General features: G+C 35.7%; 1 protein-coding gene across 1 annotated transcript; it reads left to right on the forward strand.

The window, feature by feature from the left end:
- Window positions 1-7,173: 7,173 nt before the first annotated feature.
- On the forward strand, window positions 7,174-18,008 carry LOC129223266 (iroquois-class homeodomain protein irx-4-A-like). The gene is made up of 5 exons (XM_054857832.1): window positions 7,174-7,184; window positions 7,577-7,733; window positions 12,368-12,533; window positions 16,996-17,688; window positions 17,842-18,008. The coding sequence occupies exons 1-5, from the start codon at window positions 7,174-7,176 to the stop codon at window positions 18,006-18,008; spliced, it is 1,194 nt and encodes a 397-aa protein (XP_054713807.1).
- The last annotated feature ends 1,829 nt before the right edge of the window (window positions 18,009-19,837 follow it).

Here is a 19,837-nt window from a genome sequence, read left to right on the forward strand (position 1 = left end):
TTTTAGCAAAATTGAAGTTTTTAAATGTATGTTTTTGCCAGAGAGCCAGCTGTAGTTAATTTTTGCGATATAAATACAATTAAAGCCGAATTCCTTTCAGACTACAAATATATGGCTATAAGCGTGCAGTCTCACTAAATGCACGTTTCCCGCCTTGATGAAAGGTATAAGAAAAAGACGCAAAAAAGAGCCTTACAAAATAACTTCTTACAACCAAGTTCTATCTCGTAGACCAAACATTCTCAAACTTGTAAAATCTATTTTTCTTTACATATACATTTCAAAGCAGGAATTCATAAGGTACTTCATAAATAGATCGGGGAGGGGGATATTCTCTAAGAGCGATGACGCCCCCCCCCCATAAAAGTTACAGTACATTCCTCGAAAAGACAGCAAGACGGCCTAAAATTTCAGTTGTTGAGTTAGTGTGATGAACTTCACTCCACTTTACTTGATGGCATCCCTATGGAAAAATATATATATTTTTTAAGTATAATGTACAGTTAAGTATGAAGTAGAATATTATGATTATATCAGTCAGTAGAACATTATGATTTAGTTCAAAGACGTTCTCTGATGAAATCACACTGAAAGCAGGGGCGGATACAAGAGGGTCATGGAGGTCATGACCCCTCCTAAACCGTCGACAATATTATCCAGCCTTATTGTGTTCAAATACTTTGTGAATAAAATGCAAGCGATTGAAGTAATTTTCAACTCATTAATAATTTTTATAAAGGTAAATATTTGAAATACTATACTTATTTTTACTGTGTATTATATTAATTAGTAACGTTTGTGCCCTACAAATTGCTTTATTAGTTTAATTTAGTGCTTTTTATTGACGCTCAAGCAGTTTCAAAAGATTTTCGTACAAAAAACCTTATGTTCTTTTACACGACGCCCCCCCCCCCCCTAAAATAAATGTCTGTACTCATCCCGGACGAAAATAAAGGGTTAAGTTGAACAATTAGGTTTATTGTACTATCTTCGAACTCTAAAAGACTCTGATGACAAAACTTCCTGTCTTTAAGAAAGTGCTTTTAAAATGCTAAGTTTCATTATGAAAATCGTAATCTGCGTAAAAGTAACTTGCATGTTTCATCTGCCTTATGTTGACTGCAATGCATTTAACGGTGCTTTTGTACCCACGGGGCTCCAAAATTACAGTCATCAAATAAAATCTTCATTTATGCCCATCTTCATTTCCTCATAATACCTTCAATTTAGCTAATTCCCATGAAATACTCGAAAAAGGGAGGTATTCTGCGGAAGTTCGTGCGCTTGCGGTAATTATTGACGAAACAGATGCAACAGGTGAGGGCAAAAGGAGCCTGGCGCTACACAATCATTAGCATGCGCTATTAGCGACACGGCTGTTTATTCTTCGTTCTGCTGATAGTTGTTTCGGTTTCCTGAACGATTGGATATGTTTTGTGCAGTTTAAACGAATTTGTTTTTTACATTTTTCAAGTCTTGCAGGAGATTGCTTTACCTGTTACTATTGCAACTTTGCTTATTGAGTAACTATTCGTTTAATTATAACTAAAGTTTAATTTGATTATGAGGCAAAGAAAAAGGCAGTTGAGACTTGTGCTGTGCTCTTCTTAAACACTCATAAGTATTAAAGCGCGAGTGAAAGTCGGCGTATTCTTGTGGAGATGTGCGGTTGTTGATGATATCTTGTGCCAAATAGGCTGGCAATTTGGGTTGCGCTGCTTCACTTGTCCAACTCTGTACCGTAATTTGGAATGAAATTCGACTTCCACAGTACACACATGCCATAAGGACCCATTTTTAGGGTAGCCAATGATTCACAGCAGAACATATTCCCCCAAAGAAAGGATCAGTACAGGAGAAAGTGCATCCATGCCCAAATCGGGATTCGAATCTGGAACCTCCTTATCCACATTCAGACTTCTCTGACCACTTGACAAGGCGGTAGGCAGATGTGCGTTTACAATGCCTTAATGTCACGTTAGTTCCTTGGACGATTAAAAAATTGAGATTGTGACTTAAAATACAATCGCTAGACTGCTGAGAAAAGTCAAGACCGAAAAACTTTCTTTAAAACCAGGTGAAACAATAAAATACCGTTCTGTACTGTTAACAGTTGTCAGTTTGAACCATGCATCAATTGGAATAGAATGTTTGGCAGAAAGTGCTGCATTTTCTCTCCGTATAAGATCTATCGTGAGCAAGAACCGAAAGATATCAGAGACACCTTGTTTTCGTGCTGACGTTTTTTGCCAGAATGGAAATTAAAACTCATTGTCTTTGAATGATAGTGTGGGGAGTTGCAGCTCATTTTTACCTGAACGTCTTATTCAATACTTACAACTGCCAAATTTGCACTTCCTCTAGTGATCCATCAAGAGGCATTGCATTCAAATAAATAAATAAAACCGTGTGGTGTGGAGTCATTGCCGAAATTATAATAAGACCCTTCGTTTTTGAGAACATTTCTGAAACAGGTCCAATTACCCACACCATCTGTAGTAACAAATATTGTAGTATGGTGCAAATAATTGCCGTTGCAGAATGTCAACGAAGAGAGAGCTTGATCCTACAATATTTCTGAAGATGAAACATAGCCACATATTCGTAGTTCAGTACAGAACCTCATAAAGATGCATGTCAGTAATGAGAGTGAACTGAAATTTTTTTCGGGGCGGTATTGCCTCCTGTTTCCCTGGACATCACCTCATGTGTCCTTTGACTGAGGTCCTGAAATCTTTCGCGTGTACTGGTGGCATTGCAGAAGTTTTGTAACCGGTAAATTGATTAGAGAAGAACATAACATAAGATGGAACAGTACTTAAGACGATTGTTACAAACAACCACTGTGACGCTTGCGCGAAGCAAAAGAGAATGTCATACCCCGGTTAAAACATCTGGTACGCAGGAAACGCAGAGATATTTAAAATATTGCACATGGTCGTGAGAACCCTAATGTTGATTAATTAAATAGATTCGTTCCCATTTTTCCATATATATGCCATTCGTTTATGCATATGAATTGTATGCTTTTTTTTCTGTTCGACATCAATGAACCTTTACAAGAGCTATCACGTGCGCCTTCATAGAAATTTTACGACTTTTTTTCGGTTTATCGATTTCAACAGCTATGAAACCACCTAAGCATATGAATTACACATATTGGCAAATAATAATGCATCCGAGACAGCAGCACCTAAGTTTTCTGCATCAAAAATTTCTGTTTCGCGGCAATCATCGAATCATCTCCCGATCTCTCACAGTCAATACCAAATTTGGTTGCATTCTGTTCAGTAGCTTTCGCCGAGCCTGATTACTGAATAGACCAACTAAGCTGTCACTTACGGCCCTCTCTTGTAGCCATTTGGGGGCCTTTAAAAATTGTTACAACTAATGGCCAAAATTGTAAGGTTTGACACACAGGAAGGCCTCACGAAGGGTTTTATCCAAGGGCCTCTAGATACCTTAATCGGACCCTGAGCTTTAGCTACAAATGTCTCCAAACAGAGGAAAAACATTTATCATCAATTTATGCATATACAAAAATCAACCTCTGAAAAGTGCAAACACTTCTATTTTCTGATACATTTCTTTCAGGGCGATTAAAATGCCATTTCGTATAGGGTAATTTTGTGCCATTTCTCAAGAGTTCAAATAAAGTTGTCTCGCACTCCATTTAGCGAAAACTGAGCCGCAGAAATGCTTCGGCCCTAAACCAACATCACGAAAAGGATCAGAGCCATAGGGGCCAAGCTCAAATTAGCCTCAACCCCAGAGTCCGAACTGCTTTTCTGACGCTAATTATTACTTGTCGGACGGACGTTTTGAGTCGAGAAATTTTTGTTACCTTTCAACGGCAGCCATAAATCCACTCAACTCCTCCTCTCGTTTGAGAAAATAATAACCTTTTTGCTGCAAGAAAGAAACCGAGATTCTTCTATCGCTGCCAACTCTCATTAATCAAATCATTGGAGGGCGAAAGACGTGTGAGAAGGAGAAAACGAAATAAAGAAAAGTTTAATCTCGTCGTTTGCTTAACGTGTGTTAAATTCGTCTTGGGGGGAGGGGTTGATTCTTTCAAATTAGGTTCTGGCATCCCTTTCCGTGGAAACCCGAGATGTCTGATTAATAGCGGTGATTATCGAATAAAAATAAGGCGGAGTTCGGCTGCGATGCTTCGACCCAAAGAAACCCATTAAGCTAACTTGGAACTCTTCGCTTCTTTTATCTCTCTTTGGTTGGAGGAAGCAGTTAATGTACGTCCGAATCCGGCGCTGAATATTAATAAATGTACAGACGAATTGCCGAATACACACTGTGGTGTTGTGGGAGAAATCTTTCGCATAATAAGTAGTTGGCGGATTAAAAAGCCGCTTTCAAATTGTACAGATCAAGTCAAAAATTCGAAATACGTTTAGAGATTAGCACTGAATTTTAATAAATGCAGATATTGAACATTAATAAATAGACAGACGAATAGCAGAATGCATACTGTAGCGTTGTGCGAGAAATCTTTGCGTAGCAATTGATTGATGTATCAAAAAGCCGCCTTCCAGTTTTACGGATAAAGTGCAAGATATGAAATACGTTGAGAGATTAGCGTTGAATGAATATTAATAAGTATACTTACTAACTATTGCTACAGCAGACGAAATATCAAGTCGAAAATTAGAAATACGTTTAGACATTAGCGCTGAATATTAACAAATGTAGAGATTGAATATTAATAAGTGAACAGACGAATAGCAGAATGCATATTGTAACGTTGTGGGAGAAATCTTTCGCATAATAATTGGTTGTGTGATTAAAAAGTCGCTTTTAAGTTATACGGATAAAGTTCAAGATTTAAAATACGTTGGCAGATTGGCGCTGAATGAATATTAATAAGTATACTTACTAAATATTACTACAATGGACGAAACATTAGTAAATGTAGAGACGAACTACAGAATGCATACGGTGGGATTGTGCGAGAAATATTTTGCATAACTGTTAGCGGGTGGGTTAAAAACTCGCTTTTAAATAGTGTGAATTAAGTTAAAAATTCAAAATGTTTAAAGGTTAGCGCTGAGTGTTAATACATTTACAGGTTAAATATTAACAATCGAATAGCGGAATGCATACTGTGGCGTTGCGTGAGAAATCTTTCGCATAATAATTGTTTGAATTAAAAAGTCACTTTTAAATTGTACGAATGAAGTTAAAAATACAAAATGCATTAAAAGATTAGCGTTGAATATTAATAAATGTGCAGATTGAACTTTAATAAATGTACAGACGAGTTGCAATTAAAGATTTGAAATGCGCTGAAGATTAGCAATGAATGAATAGTAATAAGTATACTTTCTAAATATTACTATGCGTACAGACTAAATATACAGCCGAATTACATAACGCATACAACGCATACGTATTATGTTGTTGTGCAAGAAGTCTTTAAGATAATAAATGGATATTGATAAAAATCCGCTTTTAAATTGTTTGGAATGGATTCAAGGGCCCGACAAAATTTTTTGAAGACACTGGGAACAAAATTTATTTGGTTCTACTGCCCCCCCCCCCCCCGCCCCGAGCTTATTTTTTATACAGAAGCAGTAAAATATCTTGACACTTGAGTATTAGCATATCTGTACTAAATTCGGTTGTACCTTATATTAAGAAAAATAGAAGTGACATAGTATTACGATAACTAAACATGATAATAAAAGATGTCGTCAAACTTTGCCCGTTGGGAAAAGCCATCAATATCAAAATTATCTATGGTATGACTTTAAAAAGTGTTGTAAGTATAGAATGAACTTGGCGTGGTTTTGGGATTTGCAAAAGAGATTAAATTTTTACATGGATTTTTTTTCCTAAGTTTAATATTTACATCTTGCTATAGTGCGGTATGGAATGAGTCCAAAATCAAAATTTTACCGACAGATTTGGTGCCCTTTAAATGTTGGTGCCCTGGGCCCGTGCCCCATGTGCCCATGCCTTAATCTGGCCCTGAATGGATTGCCTTAAAACTTTGAAATACACTGGAAGGTTCGCCCGGAATGTATTAATAAATGTACTTAATAAAGAATTAAAATAGGTTTTAAAATGTACGTTTCACAACCTTACAATGTATAAGCTATGAAATCTTCGTTTTTGGTTAATTATTGATTTTAGCCTAACTATTGTTTCTCATACCCAGTCTGGCGACAATTATCACGACAAATATTCCACATTTATTGAATTTACCAATACTTTAATTTTCGCTACGAGACACTAAATGCTAAGTTTCTGTTAGTGAAATCGTTGTTAATAACGCAGTGTCACGAAATGTATTGACTTTTTTTTTGTCATGTGGGGTCGAATCAAGACTCAATTACGAAGTCTCTGCTCATGGACTGAACGTTTTCACGCCGAAGCACTAAGTTTTCACTCAATTGTTAATTTTTTGTTATTGATTGTGTTATCGATTTCACAGAAAAATTGTTTGAGCATTACTCTTTTCCTTATTTAATCATATTGTTTCAATTGATGTGGAAAATAATTTGTTTGTGTTTTATAATTTTCTTCGTTTTATTTATTTCATCTCATTACTTCTATTTTTTCTATTTTTATGGTAATGTTTGTTAAAACTAAACAAAAGTTTTCCGTTTGTTAAAACGGAATTCAGGTAAATGAAAAGGTTATACATTTTAATTTTTGTGTGGTAATGTTTTCAGTTTCGACTTTGCAAAAATATGACTTGAACGAAAATGATTAACGCAAGACTTTCATTTTTACGATGTTCAGTGCTTACTTTTTAATTGAAAATAGTAAAGTTTTATTTATTTTTTATTTGAACTAATTTTGGTTTAAAAAGCCTATTATCGATGAAAAATGCACGGATCTAATCTAAGTTTCACTGTTACATTACTTGCTCATTCAGATGCTTATATAGGAAAAAAAAATATTTTTAGGATAACGGCACCAGTAACAGACATGCTTAAGACATCGCTCTCAGGTTAACTCAATTTTCTGGGCCTTTTAATGTATTTAGACTTTCTAAACTATTTTTTTCTCATGCTACTACATTTCATCTAACGTTTGACTGCATCTGGAAATTCGTTAATTCTGTTTTTATTTGCTCAATTTCGAAAAAAGTTCCGACCCCCCAGGAACAGACATCGACAATTCTGATAATACCCAGTAAAATATAGGATGAGGAAAAGGTGAGTAATGGACCGAATTCCCCCTTTGTCTTCAAAATGTATCATTTTTAGATCTAAAATCTTATCAGATTCAAATGAACATGAAACACCGGCGTTCATAACCTTCCACCACTGCCTTGTAAATGCCAACTAGCTCATAAACTTCACTCTGATAGCACTATAGGGTTGCATCATATTCATAGGCCATAGTAACATCAGTTTAACTTGCCTAAAATAATTCTCATTATTTAAATCCAAACTTATGACTGTCTGTTACTGGAGCCTTGTCTGTTACTGGTGCCGTTACCCTAATTGTGTTAATGTTTCATGAAATTCCTTTTTTACTCTGCTAGCATAAATTTGAATCTTGCTGCTCTAAGTTGCTTTAATCCCATTATTAATTTTCTTTTCAGGTACAGTTCTATTGACAGCGTTGCACGTAGAAAAAATGCCACTCGTGAGACAACCAATACGCTGAAGGCTTGGTTGTACGAGCACAGGAAAAATCCATACCCAACGAAAGGCGAAAAGATTATGTTGGCCATAATTACCAAGATGACCTTGACGCAAGTAATGTTTGTAAAGCAAATTTACTTTAAAAAATAATGTTTTGGTGTGACATTTTCTTAAAAACTACTTAAAGAAACCAAAATTCTTTCTTTTACCTCACTCGAGGAAATCCTCATCAGAAGCAACTCTTTCTAGATTTAAAAAAAAACACTCACATAGGCTCAAAGACAAAGCATTCACTCAATTATGAAATTTTAAACCGTGACAATCCTGTTTGATTGGACGAATTTCCTTAGATAACTCTGTATCATCGTGTTTGGAATACAGGGTGTCCGAAAAGTTCTTGACACATTTAAAAAATTCATAGAAAACCAACAAAGTGTCGTATGAATTTGGGGTTTGCACCATAATACTTCACAAGATCAAGAGTTTTTATGACATCGAAAAAAAAAATGAATAAAAAGGGGGGGGGGGGAGAAAAATGGCATTTCGCAGCCAGGGTATCAGTATATGCTAAGCTTGTAATTCTTCGTTTAGTAATTTTCATTCCTTTTTGTATTTTCCCATGTCAACAAAAACGATTTAAAAGCAACTTTTTAAGGCTCAGAAAATTCAGGTAACCTGAGAGCGATGTCTAACGCATGTCTGCCACTGGTGGCGTTACCCTAATTCTTATATATTATTTCTGTAGCCTGTTTTTGGTTTCTACGCCAGATTTTCCTCAATTCTTGATCGATTTCTTTGATTTACACCTTGTTTTAAAGCTTATGGTGCTGGCTACTGACGAAAAATAGACCCACGGTCTAAAAATTGTTTTTTTCAGCCGAAAAACCTGTTTTAAAGAACCAGAATGAGGTTTTCGGTTAAACTCATAACTTTAATTTGCGCTATGACCGGCAGAGCTGAATAGCTTGATCGGCAGAGCGTTATCTTCGTAATCAGGAGAATGCGTGTTCGGGCCACGTCCGGACAATCTGCAACAAAAATTTGGAGAAATTTCGCGCATTGCATGAACACTTAATTAAGTGAGTAACAACTATGAAGGAATAGAATAAATGAGAAGGAAACGCTCCTTGCTGATATGAAAACTTGAAGTGACTTTGTGCTAAATTACTTCTGAATTGTACGTTTTTTTTTTTTTTTTTTTTTTTTAAGCCTTGGCTCTGGTAAGAAAATTAAAACATAATGTAAGCGAAAATATAAGTAACAGGTTTAAGATTTCAGACTACAATAGAATTGTTTTTTGTTCAGAAAAAAGAAAAATCGTATATTAAAATATATACTCTTCTAATGAGTTTTTGACTCTTTGTACAAATTAAAAAATTACTACCTCAATTTGAAGGGTAAAATCTATATTTTTTTCTTCTTTTTGCAAAAAAACAAATAGCTTATCACATTTTTACTACATTCGAAAAGCTACGCTTAAAAAAGAGCATAGTTCAATTTATTTTGTAATTTAACCGTGCTGTTAAATGATGAACACGTGCTGCCATCTAAGTCATAACGGTTCAAGCAGCATGCGGTAACAAATTATAAAAATTTTCAAGAATAAAAAAATGTTTCTTCAATATCTTATCTTATATATTATTCCCTTCTCATTTTAAAACTTATCAGGCTGGCTAATGATAAAAAATAGACTTACGGTCGAAAAATCAAGTTTTCGAAAACGCCCCTTGCTGTTTCAAAACCTTGATGCTGCCTGCAGTTCTTATGCATTTTTTAAAAGCAAAGTTCTAATGCAGTTTTCCATTTTTTACGCCACTTTCGGCAAAAAAAAAAAAAGAAAGCCTGTGTGTGTGTGTTCATATTTTAATAAAGCTTAAAAGCACTGGACTTAGTTGTTCGGTTAAATTGATAAGTTTTTCTCGGTAGAGCGTTCGGCTATAAACTATCTGAACTTCGGGCAAGTTTGGGCTGTCCGATATAATATCAAATTTATATTAGTATTACGCATTACATGTACTCATAACAAACAAACGTAATAAAATAAATGCAGTGGGAATGCTACTTGGTGTTTCGACTCCTTTATGCAGGCTACAGTTATCATTCGGATAAGTTGACTGTTAATCGAAGGGTGTTTTTCCTTTTTTTAAAGCTTTGACTACATCCAGACCACTCAGCATAATGTAAGCATAAAAAAGTGTTAGATTTACCTAAAGGAAATCCTTTTTTTGCAGAAAAACATTTTCATTGTATGCTGAAATGTAGATGTTTCTAATAGCAGTGTTCGACCTTTTGTACAAATGAAAAAATACTACGCCAAATTAAAACTACGAGTTTCACCCAGTAAACATTTAATTTTTTATTCGTGCGAATACGATATAAAGCATTAAACTCATTATCAACTTCATTAGCAAGAAATCATTTTCTTCTCCTCTGTTTTATGCTGAAAAAAAATACATTTTGTCTACGTTCGAAAAATTACACTTAAAAAACGGACTCAGTTCAACTGGTTTTGGTTTTGAATTTTAAGTGTTCGATTAAAAGAGAAACATGTGCGGGCATTTAAGCCGTAACGGTAAAAGCAACCTTCTATGTGAAATAGTTCAATATTCAAAGATAAAAACACTTACTTTCAATCTAATTTATTACTTCTCTAGAATGTCCGTTTCAATCGCTACGTGAGATCTTCGTCATTCTTTAATCAAATTCCATGCTTTTCGAATAATTTTAAATCGTATCATGCTGGTTAATGACAAAACATAAAAGCATGATCTTATTATTATTATTATTATTATTTTTTTTTTTTGGCAAAAACCTTTTTTGCTGATTTTTACTACGCATTCCTTCAATGAATAGCTTTCGAAAAGGAAGGCGCAATTGCTAGGTTTGTTGGGGTGTCGGGCTGTTAATTAGAATGGCGCCAATTTGAATCCGTGCCAATAAATATCTCTTTAATGTTTCTTTTTTTCCCGTCAGATGCTCACATGGGCAGGACTGTATTTGCCACAACCTGTTTTTTTGCATGCACAATCATTGCTTTTTCACGAGTCACTACTCAGCCACACGTTGAATGATATTTATGTTTGAATTGAAAATATGTACGACCAAAAGGTGAGCGATGATCAAATTATCACAACGTTGTATTTAACGAGGTTTTGTTACTGATGTCTTTAAATTACATGCCTTCTCTTCTGCGCTTACTTTTTTTTCGTTTCTTCTTCATAATGTTCTTCCTTTGAAATTCTTAAAGAGCGAAATACCTTATGAAACGATTCGAAGTACAGTGCGGAGTTCCGCACGGGTCGACTAGTTATTTTTATTTTTTGACCGAGTTTTGATGCAATATTATTATTCGGTCAAAAGTGGGCTCAGTAATTATCTAGAATAAATTCCGTCAAAAATATTTCGCTTAAAAAAACGGTAAGAGAGTTACTTCAGAGCAAAAATTACAATTCCTGAAACGAAACGGCATCGAGTACCCAAGCATTTACCATTAAAATTAAATATTTAAACTATAGTTTGGTTTGCAATTATTTCAATTGGTAAATAATTTAAAAGCGTTTACTAAGGTAGCTTCCGTCTTTCTTTCCTCTTCTGATTACATTCTTACTGCTATATACTTTCACCGTGTTCCTCGAAATGCCACCCCAAATTCGAGCAACCGTTTCTTGAAAAAATGATCTACATTTCATATTTCAATCAATCAATATAAGTGCATAAAATATGCAGAATAATTTTCTGAGAGGAGCAACGACCATTCACTTCCTTCTCTTGTTAAATTACATCTCCGGAACTTGCAGCCGAAACTGTTCTACTAAAGGTCTTTAAACTTGCTGATCTATTATGGAACTCAAACAGTGGCGGTGATTCGAAAGGCGGGTGGGCAAACCCCCCCCCCCCTCACTTTTTCTGGTTCATTTATTTATTTTACTTTCCAATTTAAAACCTATTCTAGAAATTATTTAAAAAATCAGAAGTGTGGAAACTTTCAGATCATACATATTTTTTTTTTATTTTGTATATCTCTTAGCACAAGCAGTAACTTTTAGTTTATGTATTCATTGTTTAGGTATTAGTAAATCTATTGTTTACCAAAAATAAGCTATACTTGCTTAATGAAATTATTACCAAGTGTTTGAGACATTTCAAAATACTTTGGGGTAAATAATGTAAGGCAAATTCATGTCTAAGTGTTTCCTTGGGGAGCACAAAAAGGAATGAAAATTACTAAACGTAGAACTACAAGTATAGCATATACTGACACCCTGGCTGCAAAATGCCTTTTTTCCTCTTTTTTCCCCTCTTTTCTTTTTTTTCCGATGTCATAAAAATTCTTGAACCTGTGAAGTATTATGGTGCAAACCGCAAATTCATACGACAATTTGTTGGTTTTCTATGAATTTTTTTAATGTGCCAAGGACTTTTCGGACACCCTATATATTGCACTCATTCCATAGCGAACGTCTTCACTCTACTACGTCGTACTATAATTTGCCCTGTGCCACGACATCACGTGACTACAGTGGCACCAAGCCGAGGAAATATCCAAGAATTACATAATCATCACATTACATAAATTCCCAATGATTACATAATTCTATAGTTTAATTAATCTTTCTTAATATAAAAATGATCTCGAAATGGATTACTTTTCATAAGGATCAAAATTTAGACAATTGCTATAAGTATGAGTATTCATAAGAATGTTATTGTCTGAGCCGTATATACATTTCTTGAATTCTTTGCTCTAGGTATCTACGTGGTTTGCCAATGCTCGGAGGCGGCTAAAGAAGGAGAACAAGATGACTTGGGAGCCTCGAAATAAGACCAGCGAAGGGGACGATCGGGACAGCAGTTCGCCACGAGACATCAAGTCTGACGACAATACGGACGACTGTGGGGATAGTAATCTTCCTGGTACGGTAATTACATCTCAGTTGTTCTTTTCTAAAAGCTATTTCAACTTCAATTTAACTGCACTTCATTGACGTCTTATAGTTGAGTATGTTTCAAGGCTTCAGCACTTTGTCTGTGACCGAAACTACCAACTGTGGAGTTTTGTTCCAGGCGATAAAATTCACCATTAAGTCATTTAAATAAGTTTTTCAGTTCAGCACATTAACATTATTTTTAAACATTTATTAAAAACATTTACAATTTTAGCTGTTTTTATTCCAGCTGAAACTAGATTTTAAACTGCTAAAATTGTGTCAGAACATTTTAGGTTAACATGGAGCTGAAAAGGTGTTGTTTATCTCGTGGGTTCGAATCTTATTTTTATTTTCGACCTTCCGTACACTGTATAGTCTTTCACTTCACTTTAAATCTGTGTGGTTGACTTACATTTCTATGCATCGTCACACCGACCACCTTGCGTTTTGCATGTTGGACGTTGAGACTGATGAATGAAGCATTTGTATTGAATGCTTTTTCGGGGGACATGAAGATTAAAGTGGAATTGGGGGGACCGCCAGTATGCAATTGGAAAAAATGATATAACAATCATTAACATACATTATAAAAAAAATCGAACGTTTCTAGAAATTGATGGGCGGTCAATATGCCTAATTTCTGCCAGTAACATATCTGGCTAAGAACAGGAAAATTTCCTGCTACAAGTCAGTAACACACCAGAAGTTAACACAGAATATTTCTAAAGAATTCAGAAACTTTCCCAATAAAAGCCATTTATGTTTCAGGAACCACTCATCAACTGTGCCACGTGGTGCCTACAGAGCTGGAGGCATTGGAAACAAAATTTTATCTCTTTGAACATGAAATCTTCTTATACCATTGAAGCTCATATAAATTGTAATCAGAATATTTAGTATTGGACAACGTTATCATTGATCGAATGTCACAGTATAGTGACCAGTAGCCATTGATGGACTTTCAATAAAAACTTGTGTCATTTCGCTACCTCCATCATTAAATTATTTGTCTTGTGACAGTATAGATTCCTCTCAGCTACTTGTTGGAATAGTGTCTTATTTCTTAGAAAAGATTGAGTGTCATGAGCACTCGATACTTTCTGAATTGTTTATTGGAAGCACTGAGACTCCTACAAAAAAGGCGTTGCTGTATTGGCTCGTGGCTATAGGTGGTGGTGCCTGTCACAGTACAGTGACCAGTAGCCATTGATGGGCTTTCAATAAAAACTTGTGTCATTTCGCCACCTCCATCATTAAATTATTTGTCTTGTGACAGTATAGATTCATCTCAGCTACTTGTTGGAATAGTGTCTTATTTCTTGGAAAAGATTGAGTGTCATGAGCACTCGATAGTTTCTGAATTGTTTATTGGCAGCACTGAGACTCCTACAAAAAAGGCGTTGCTGTATTGGCTCGTGGCTATAGGTGGTGGTGCCTGTCACAGTACAGTGACCAGTAGCCATTGATGGGCTTTCAATAAAAACTTGTGTCATTTCGCCACCTCCATCATTAAATTATTTGTCTTGTGACAGTATAGATTCCTCTCAGCTACTTGTTGGAATAGTGTCTTATTTCTTAGAAAAGATTGAGTGTCATGAGCACTCGATACTTTCTGAATTGTTTATTGGAAGCACTGAGACTCCTACAAAAAAGGCGTTGCTGTATTGGCTCGTGGCTATAGGTGGTGGTGCCTGTCACAGTACAGTGACCAGTAGCCATTGATGGGCTTTCAATAAAAACTTGTGTCATTTCGCCACCTCCATCATTAAATTATTTGTCTTGTGACAGTATAGATTCATCTCAGCTACTTGTTGGAATAGTGTCTTATTTCTTGGAAAAGATTGAGTGTCATGAGCACTCGATAGTTTCTGAATTGTTTATTGGCAGCACTGAGACTCCTACAAAAAAGGCGTTGCTGTATTGGCTCGTGGCTATAGGTGGTGGCGCCGAATAGAATTTTACTTTAAACTGCGCCCTTGGAATTAGGGGGTAAGGATACCAATAAGGTTTTACATTGCCTTCTCGACACGGGTCGTGAAAAAACTTTTGTTTGGAAAGATATTTCTAGATCCTTGAGGTTACATACATTAGGAAAAGAAGAGTTGTTAATTCTACGTTTGGATCGAAAATTCCTCGTCGTCGTATTTGTCCTCGAGTAGAAGCCAAAATAAAAAAAAAAAGTTGAGCAAAAGAGGCTCATTTTAAGATTTAACATCAACGGTAGACGAACATTCGAATAGTTACGAGCCAACACAGCAATGCCCTTTTTGTAATGTAGTCTCAGTGCTGCAAATGAACAATTCAGAAACTATCGAGTGCTCGTGACATTGAGAGACTCCTTTATAGATGAAAATGTAATTGAAATCTTTACTCCTTTTTCCTCCATGATAGTGAATGACGACTGTATGTACATAATTCAACTCTTTTCAGTTATGATGAGTTTTATATTTGCTTGTACTGCTTCTACAATATGTATGAATATCGTAAGTGTAAGATCAGTATAAATATGATTAAGATATAATGTTTAAATGCTGAATTATGGTATGTGTAAATTATTGATAAAACGTTTCCTGAAAAGCATTTAGCATACAAAAAAATTCTATTTCCATAATCAAGTGTAAAACATTCGATAGAGTAAGGGTGCCACCGCCTTCAAATATTTGTAAAAAGTGCTGCGGTACTTTTTTGTAAGTAGAGAAGAAAATACGAGAAATAAATTTCAGAAAAACTAATGAAAATTTAACATATGTACACAATTATCGCTTTCTTTCTTTTGCTTTTCGAAGTAGCATTAAACAAAGCAGCAAAAAACAACAATCAATCAACAACAAAAGGTATTAAAACTACAGACTTTCTGATTTCAAACACTAGTGGCCAAGTATTCTGTTACCATTGGCATACCAGTCGGACGTTTGATAAATGATGGCAATACCACTATTTAAAATAATGTAATCACATTAACAATCACTCGAAAAGCAATTATACGCATATATCACCTCCCAACATGTCACCAACATATTGATTTCGTCACGGTTATCAATTGTATTATATCGATGAAAAGATATGATCTGTGAATAATTATATATCATGCTACATATAGACTTCGAGCAACTAACAAATTATCTCAGTTTTCTATCCCACCAAACTTGTTTAATAAAAATATGTTAGCTGTAGTGCATTGTCTAATATGCTAATATTCGTTTCGCGTAAAAATCAATTGAGGCAGTGAGAAGCAAAGGGATGTAAGTAGCAAAATTAAAAATTTGGAGATAACCAGTACACATGGTAGGTCTCCTCTGTCTTGGGGCAAGAGACGGTACTAGTAGCTCTGGTAGTTGCTGCTGTATAGCATGATTTAGAAAAAAAAAATCAATGAAAGCCTACCAAGGATGTTATCTTTCAACCCTTTTTACTCAAAACTTGAAAATGTCCTCTTACATCCCTTTGCTTCTCACTGCCTGAATTTCATTTTTTATTTTGGTAAACCAAAACAAGTTTCACTGGTGTTTAAATGAACTTATAGCTTTGAATAGGGGGGGAGGGGGAGAAGAAACTTCCGCCGATGTTCCGAATGAACCGTCTTATCAGCGGTGGTAACCAAATGCAGAAAAAGAAATGACCGATCATTTAAACAAGGGAAGAAATAAGATAATAGGAAGCGCGTGACGAGTTTCCTTACACCAGCCTCGCTTTTTGCTGTAGGGCCCACTCAACATGATCACTGGATTTGAACTGTAATTGCATTTCTCATTTATAACGCTTCTCCGGGGCTGTCGACTCGAGAATCTGAATCGCCATTATCATATTCAGAAATAATTGTTTAACTCAACTGATTACATTAATCTTGTAGTTCATCGGGGATGTCGACTTAATAGGTCAAGCTGTTGAGCAACGCGGGCAGAATTTGTTTTAGAAGTGTTTGAGCAAGTGCATTAATTTGAAAGTTTTAGGCACAAAAACTGAAATATTGATGTAACTACGCAAAAAAAAAATACATTTGTGCCGTTGAATAACAGATGAATAAGATAAATGCAGATGAATTGGTTACGTTTTACTTGTCGAGTTAGTTATAGCGAAAAGTCGAAAACTTGTAACTTTTTATTTGTTTATGCTTTTTAATGTCTGGCATTCCACTTCGGTTTATTTAGTTTTTTTCTTCTCATTATTATCGAATTTGCATGAAAAATTGCTTTGGTAAATTGAATGAAAAAAAGACAAAGTCGAGTTTAAGAAAAAAAATGAGCTGCACATCTCCGTTATACGATTTAACTTTGCCAAATTTCAAAAAAAAAAAAATGTGAAACGGTCTTGGTCCGATGCGAAATACGCACACACATACAGATATATTTTCTGTTTTATAATTGATAAAGAACAACACAGAAAATATCATTTCATTCAACAGAAGTATTATTTTTGATTCCCCATTTTAACTCTTCTATTCTTTTCAGATTTCTTAAAACAAGAATCAGACGGTTTCATAAACAAACACAGTTTCCCGCCAACTTTCCAAAACCATACTTTGGAGGCCAAACCCCTCAATCATCCTGAAAAAGATTGTGCAACTTTTGGTGTGGACTGTTACCGTATCCAAGCTCAATCTTCAGAAGATTCTGCCACGTCTGGCTCGCCGAGTCCCGGTCATCCTTTGCAATCCTCTCTTTATGCTGATGCTCAATCTCGATTCGAAGCAGGCAAAGACGACACGAAGGATTCCGTTTATTGTCCAGTCGAGGAGAATGTACCATTTGGCACAGGACCGAGCAGCAGGCCCAAAATATGGTCCCTGGCCCGGACAGCCACATCGGACAGCCCACCCATGATCCGCAGGTCTTTATACCCTTGTCCTGTTGACTTTTGCATGGAAAAGAGCGAAAAAGAGTGCGTTACTGACAAATCCAAAACCAGTAGCAGCTGTTCAGTTGCCACATTCAGTGATTTCATTCCGGAGAGGACTAGTAGCGCATTGAAGAACACAGCAGACGATATGTGTGACAAGAGGTCAATGTACAATCCGATGTTGCCCAACTGCGGTGCTCTACCCGCCAAGTGTGAAACGACAGATTGTTTGGAATCGAAGGATAGAAGCTCCTGCATGTTGGGCAGCAACTCTGCTTATGCAACAGATTTCTCTAGTACTGTAAGTGAGAATACTAATCATTATGCATACAATGGCAAACATTTCAAAAGCAAAAGTGAACTTGCATATACCGCACCAAACTGTCAGACATTCGAACCTTCATCGAACACTGAAAAAAGGAACGTGACTCATGCTACAGGTCTGCTTACTTACGCAGATAGTGATGCTTCAGCCAGGAACGCTTTTTACGGTGCTGGAAGCTACAATGCGGCCTCACTACATGAACAAGGGATTCATGTAGTCAGTAAAAACTCCAATCATACTGATGTTGCGACGTCAATTGAAATAACGGAGTCGAGTTTACTAAGGCAAACTGATCACTGATTTTATTTTAATGCGAGTAAAGAATGTACAGAGTCTGTACCTAACTGGAGGTGCGAACATTTATGTAAATATATTTTATTTTATATGTGTTAACCGGTGAAAACAAAATAAGATCTATATTTAAGAAAAGAAATGCTGAAATCAGCTCTTATTTTAAAAGAATCAGTAATGAAATCGTATTCGTTCAAACTTTCTTATATGTTATGTGTTCACAATCTGCAAATGTTTGGGTTACAGTACCCGATTCGAACATCATCCTTTTACATACCCGTGGTATTTCTTTGTAAAGTAGCTTTATTGTTAATGTTTAGCATTGCTGTTCATTTTTTTAAGCCAGACTTTTTTAAAAAGTACGAAATTACTTTCAAATTAAATTAGCACATTTCATCTCATTTTGGTTAATATCTTTCGTTGGATGTTGGAACTTTATAAACGCTTGGTGAAATAGGAAGCAAAAGACGATAATTTGTAAAATATTACAATTTATTTAATTTTTAAAAATTATGTTTTATATACAAAGTAGCCAGTACATTGCAGTAAACAAACTATCAATCAAAAATCTAAATCATTCGCCGATATTAATCGCGGATTGTTCTTTGAAACTGACACGAAGAAAACGTGTGTCGTAAAAGAAGGAAGGGGTAAGTAAACAAAGTAGCTCGGTAAGAACCTAATAATTACGTTTTTTTTTAAATTTAAAATGATTTAAATATTATCATAGATGACGTAGATTTATGTATATTAGGGAGTCTCGAAAAAATGAAAGTCGATTTTTCAAATCACACACCCTCTTATATTTTTTCTTTTAGGTCAAAAGAATTATTTAAAAAAGTTTCATTTCATTTGATCAACGGCAATACGTGTCGACTAGCGCCTGAAAGTGTAAACCTATACTGTGTACTAGCCCGATTCGAAAAAAGAAGTGGTACATGTGGGGGCTATAAGGGCAGTGTTTTATGAATGTGAAATTTCGAACTTCCGAAAAAATATTTTTTTCGATTCGGCTTAGTACACAGTGCTGGTTCACACTTTCAGACGCAAGTCGGCACGGGTTACCGTTGTTCAAATTAAATGAAACATTTTATACAATTGTTTTGACCTAAAAAAATATAAGAGGGTGTGCGACTTGAAAAATCAACTTTCGTATTTTTTGGACACCCTAATATACATATATATATTAGATTTATTTATTCGTAAAATAAGTTCTTTTATTTCCACCTCTCCCCTGTCACACTCAATGTTTCAATGTTTTTCAGCGTTTTCTTCACGATTTACACTGCTTGCTCCGATAGTGCGGCTACGGTTAGTTGAGCAATGACATCGAACAATGTTTACATCGTTTTGGGGAGTTCAGTGAAAAAGAAACCTGTCATTGTTTCGGATTTGAGTAGGAATATTTTCTCACTACAAAAGTTACCCAACCCAACTCAGCACCAATTACCCTTCCCTATTACCACCAAATCAGGTTAACATTGTCAAGGTCGTAGCTCAACTTATCAGAGCCGCACTATACCTCTTCAGTATGATTGAGGGCTTGATTATTTCGTTTGGTAAACCGAGCAGAGAGCTTGAAATTCATTTCTTGATACAGCGCCACATCTCGTGGACACTTTTGAGAATTTAGCAGTGAGTTACCACCCCTAAGACAGGGCTAACGTAGAACTACATGCAATATTCCAGCTTCAATGAGATGACATTTGCCTCCATCTCGGTTATTCCCCATTCCTGACTGAAGAGCTCTAATAAGAACGAAACTGCAGTCTCTGGATGTGATAACCGGGTTGTAAGGTATACTGCAAGTGATTCTGCTGCCTTAGCCGTGGCTTAGG

The sequence above is a fragment of the Uloborus diversus genome, chromosome 5 (assembly GCF_026930045.1).
Source record: "Uloborus diversus isolate 005 chromosome 5, Udiv.v.3.1, whole genome shotgun sequence".
Taxonomy (NCBI): Eukaryota; Metazoa; Arthropoda; class Arachnida; order Araneae; family Uloboridae; genus Uloborus; species Uloborus diversus.

Bases quoted from the DNA above. Each gene is read 5' to 3' on its own strand.
- LOC129223266 (XM_054857832.1), top strand. The intron at 12,534-16,995 runs GTACGGTAATTA...TATTCTTTTCAG, and splicing joins TGGGGATAGTAATCTTCCTG to ATTTCTTAAAACAAGAATCA. The intron at 17,689-17,841 runs GTGAGAATACTA...TTACTTACGCAG, and splicing joins AGATTTCTCTAGTACTGTAA to ATAGTGATGCTTCAGCCAGG.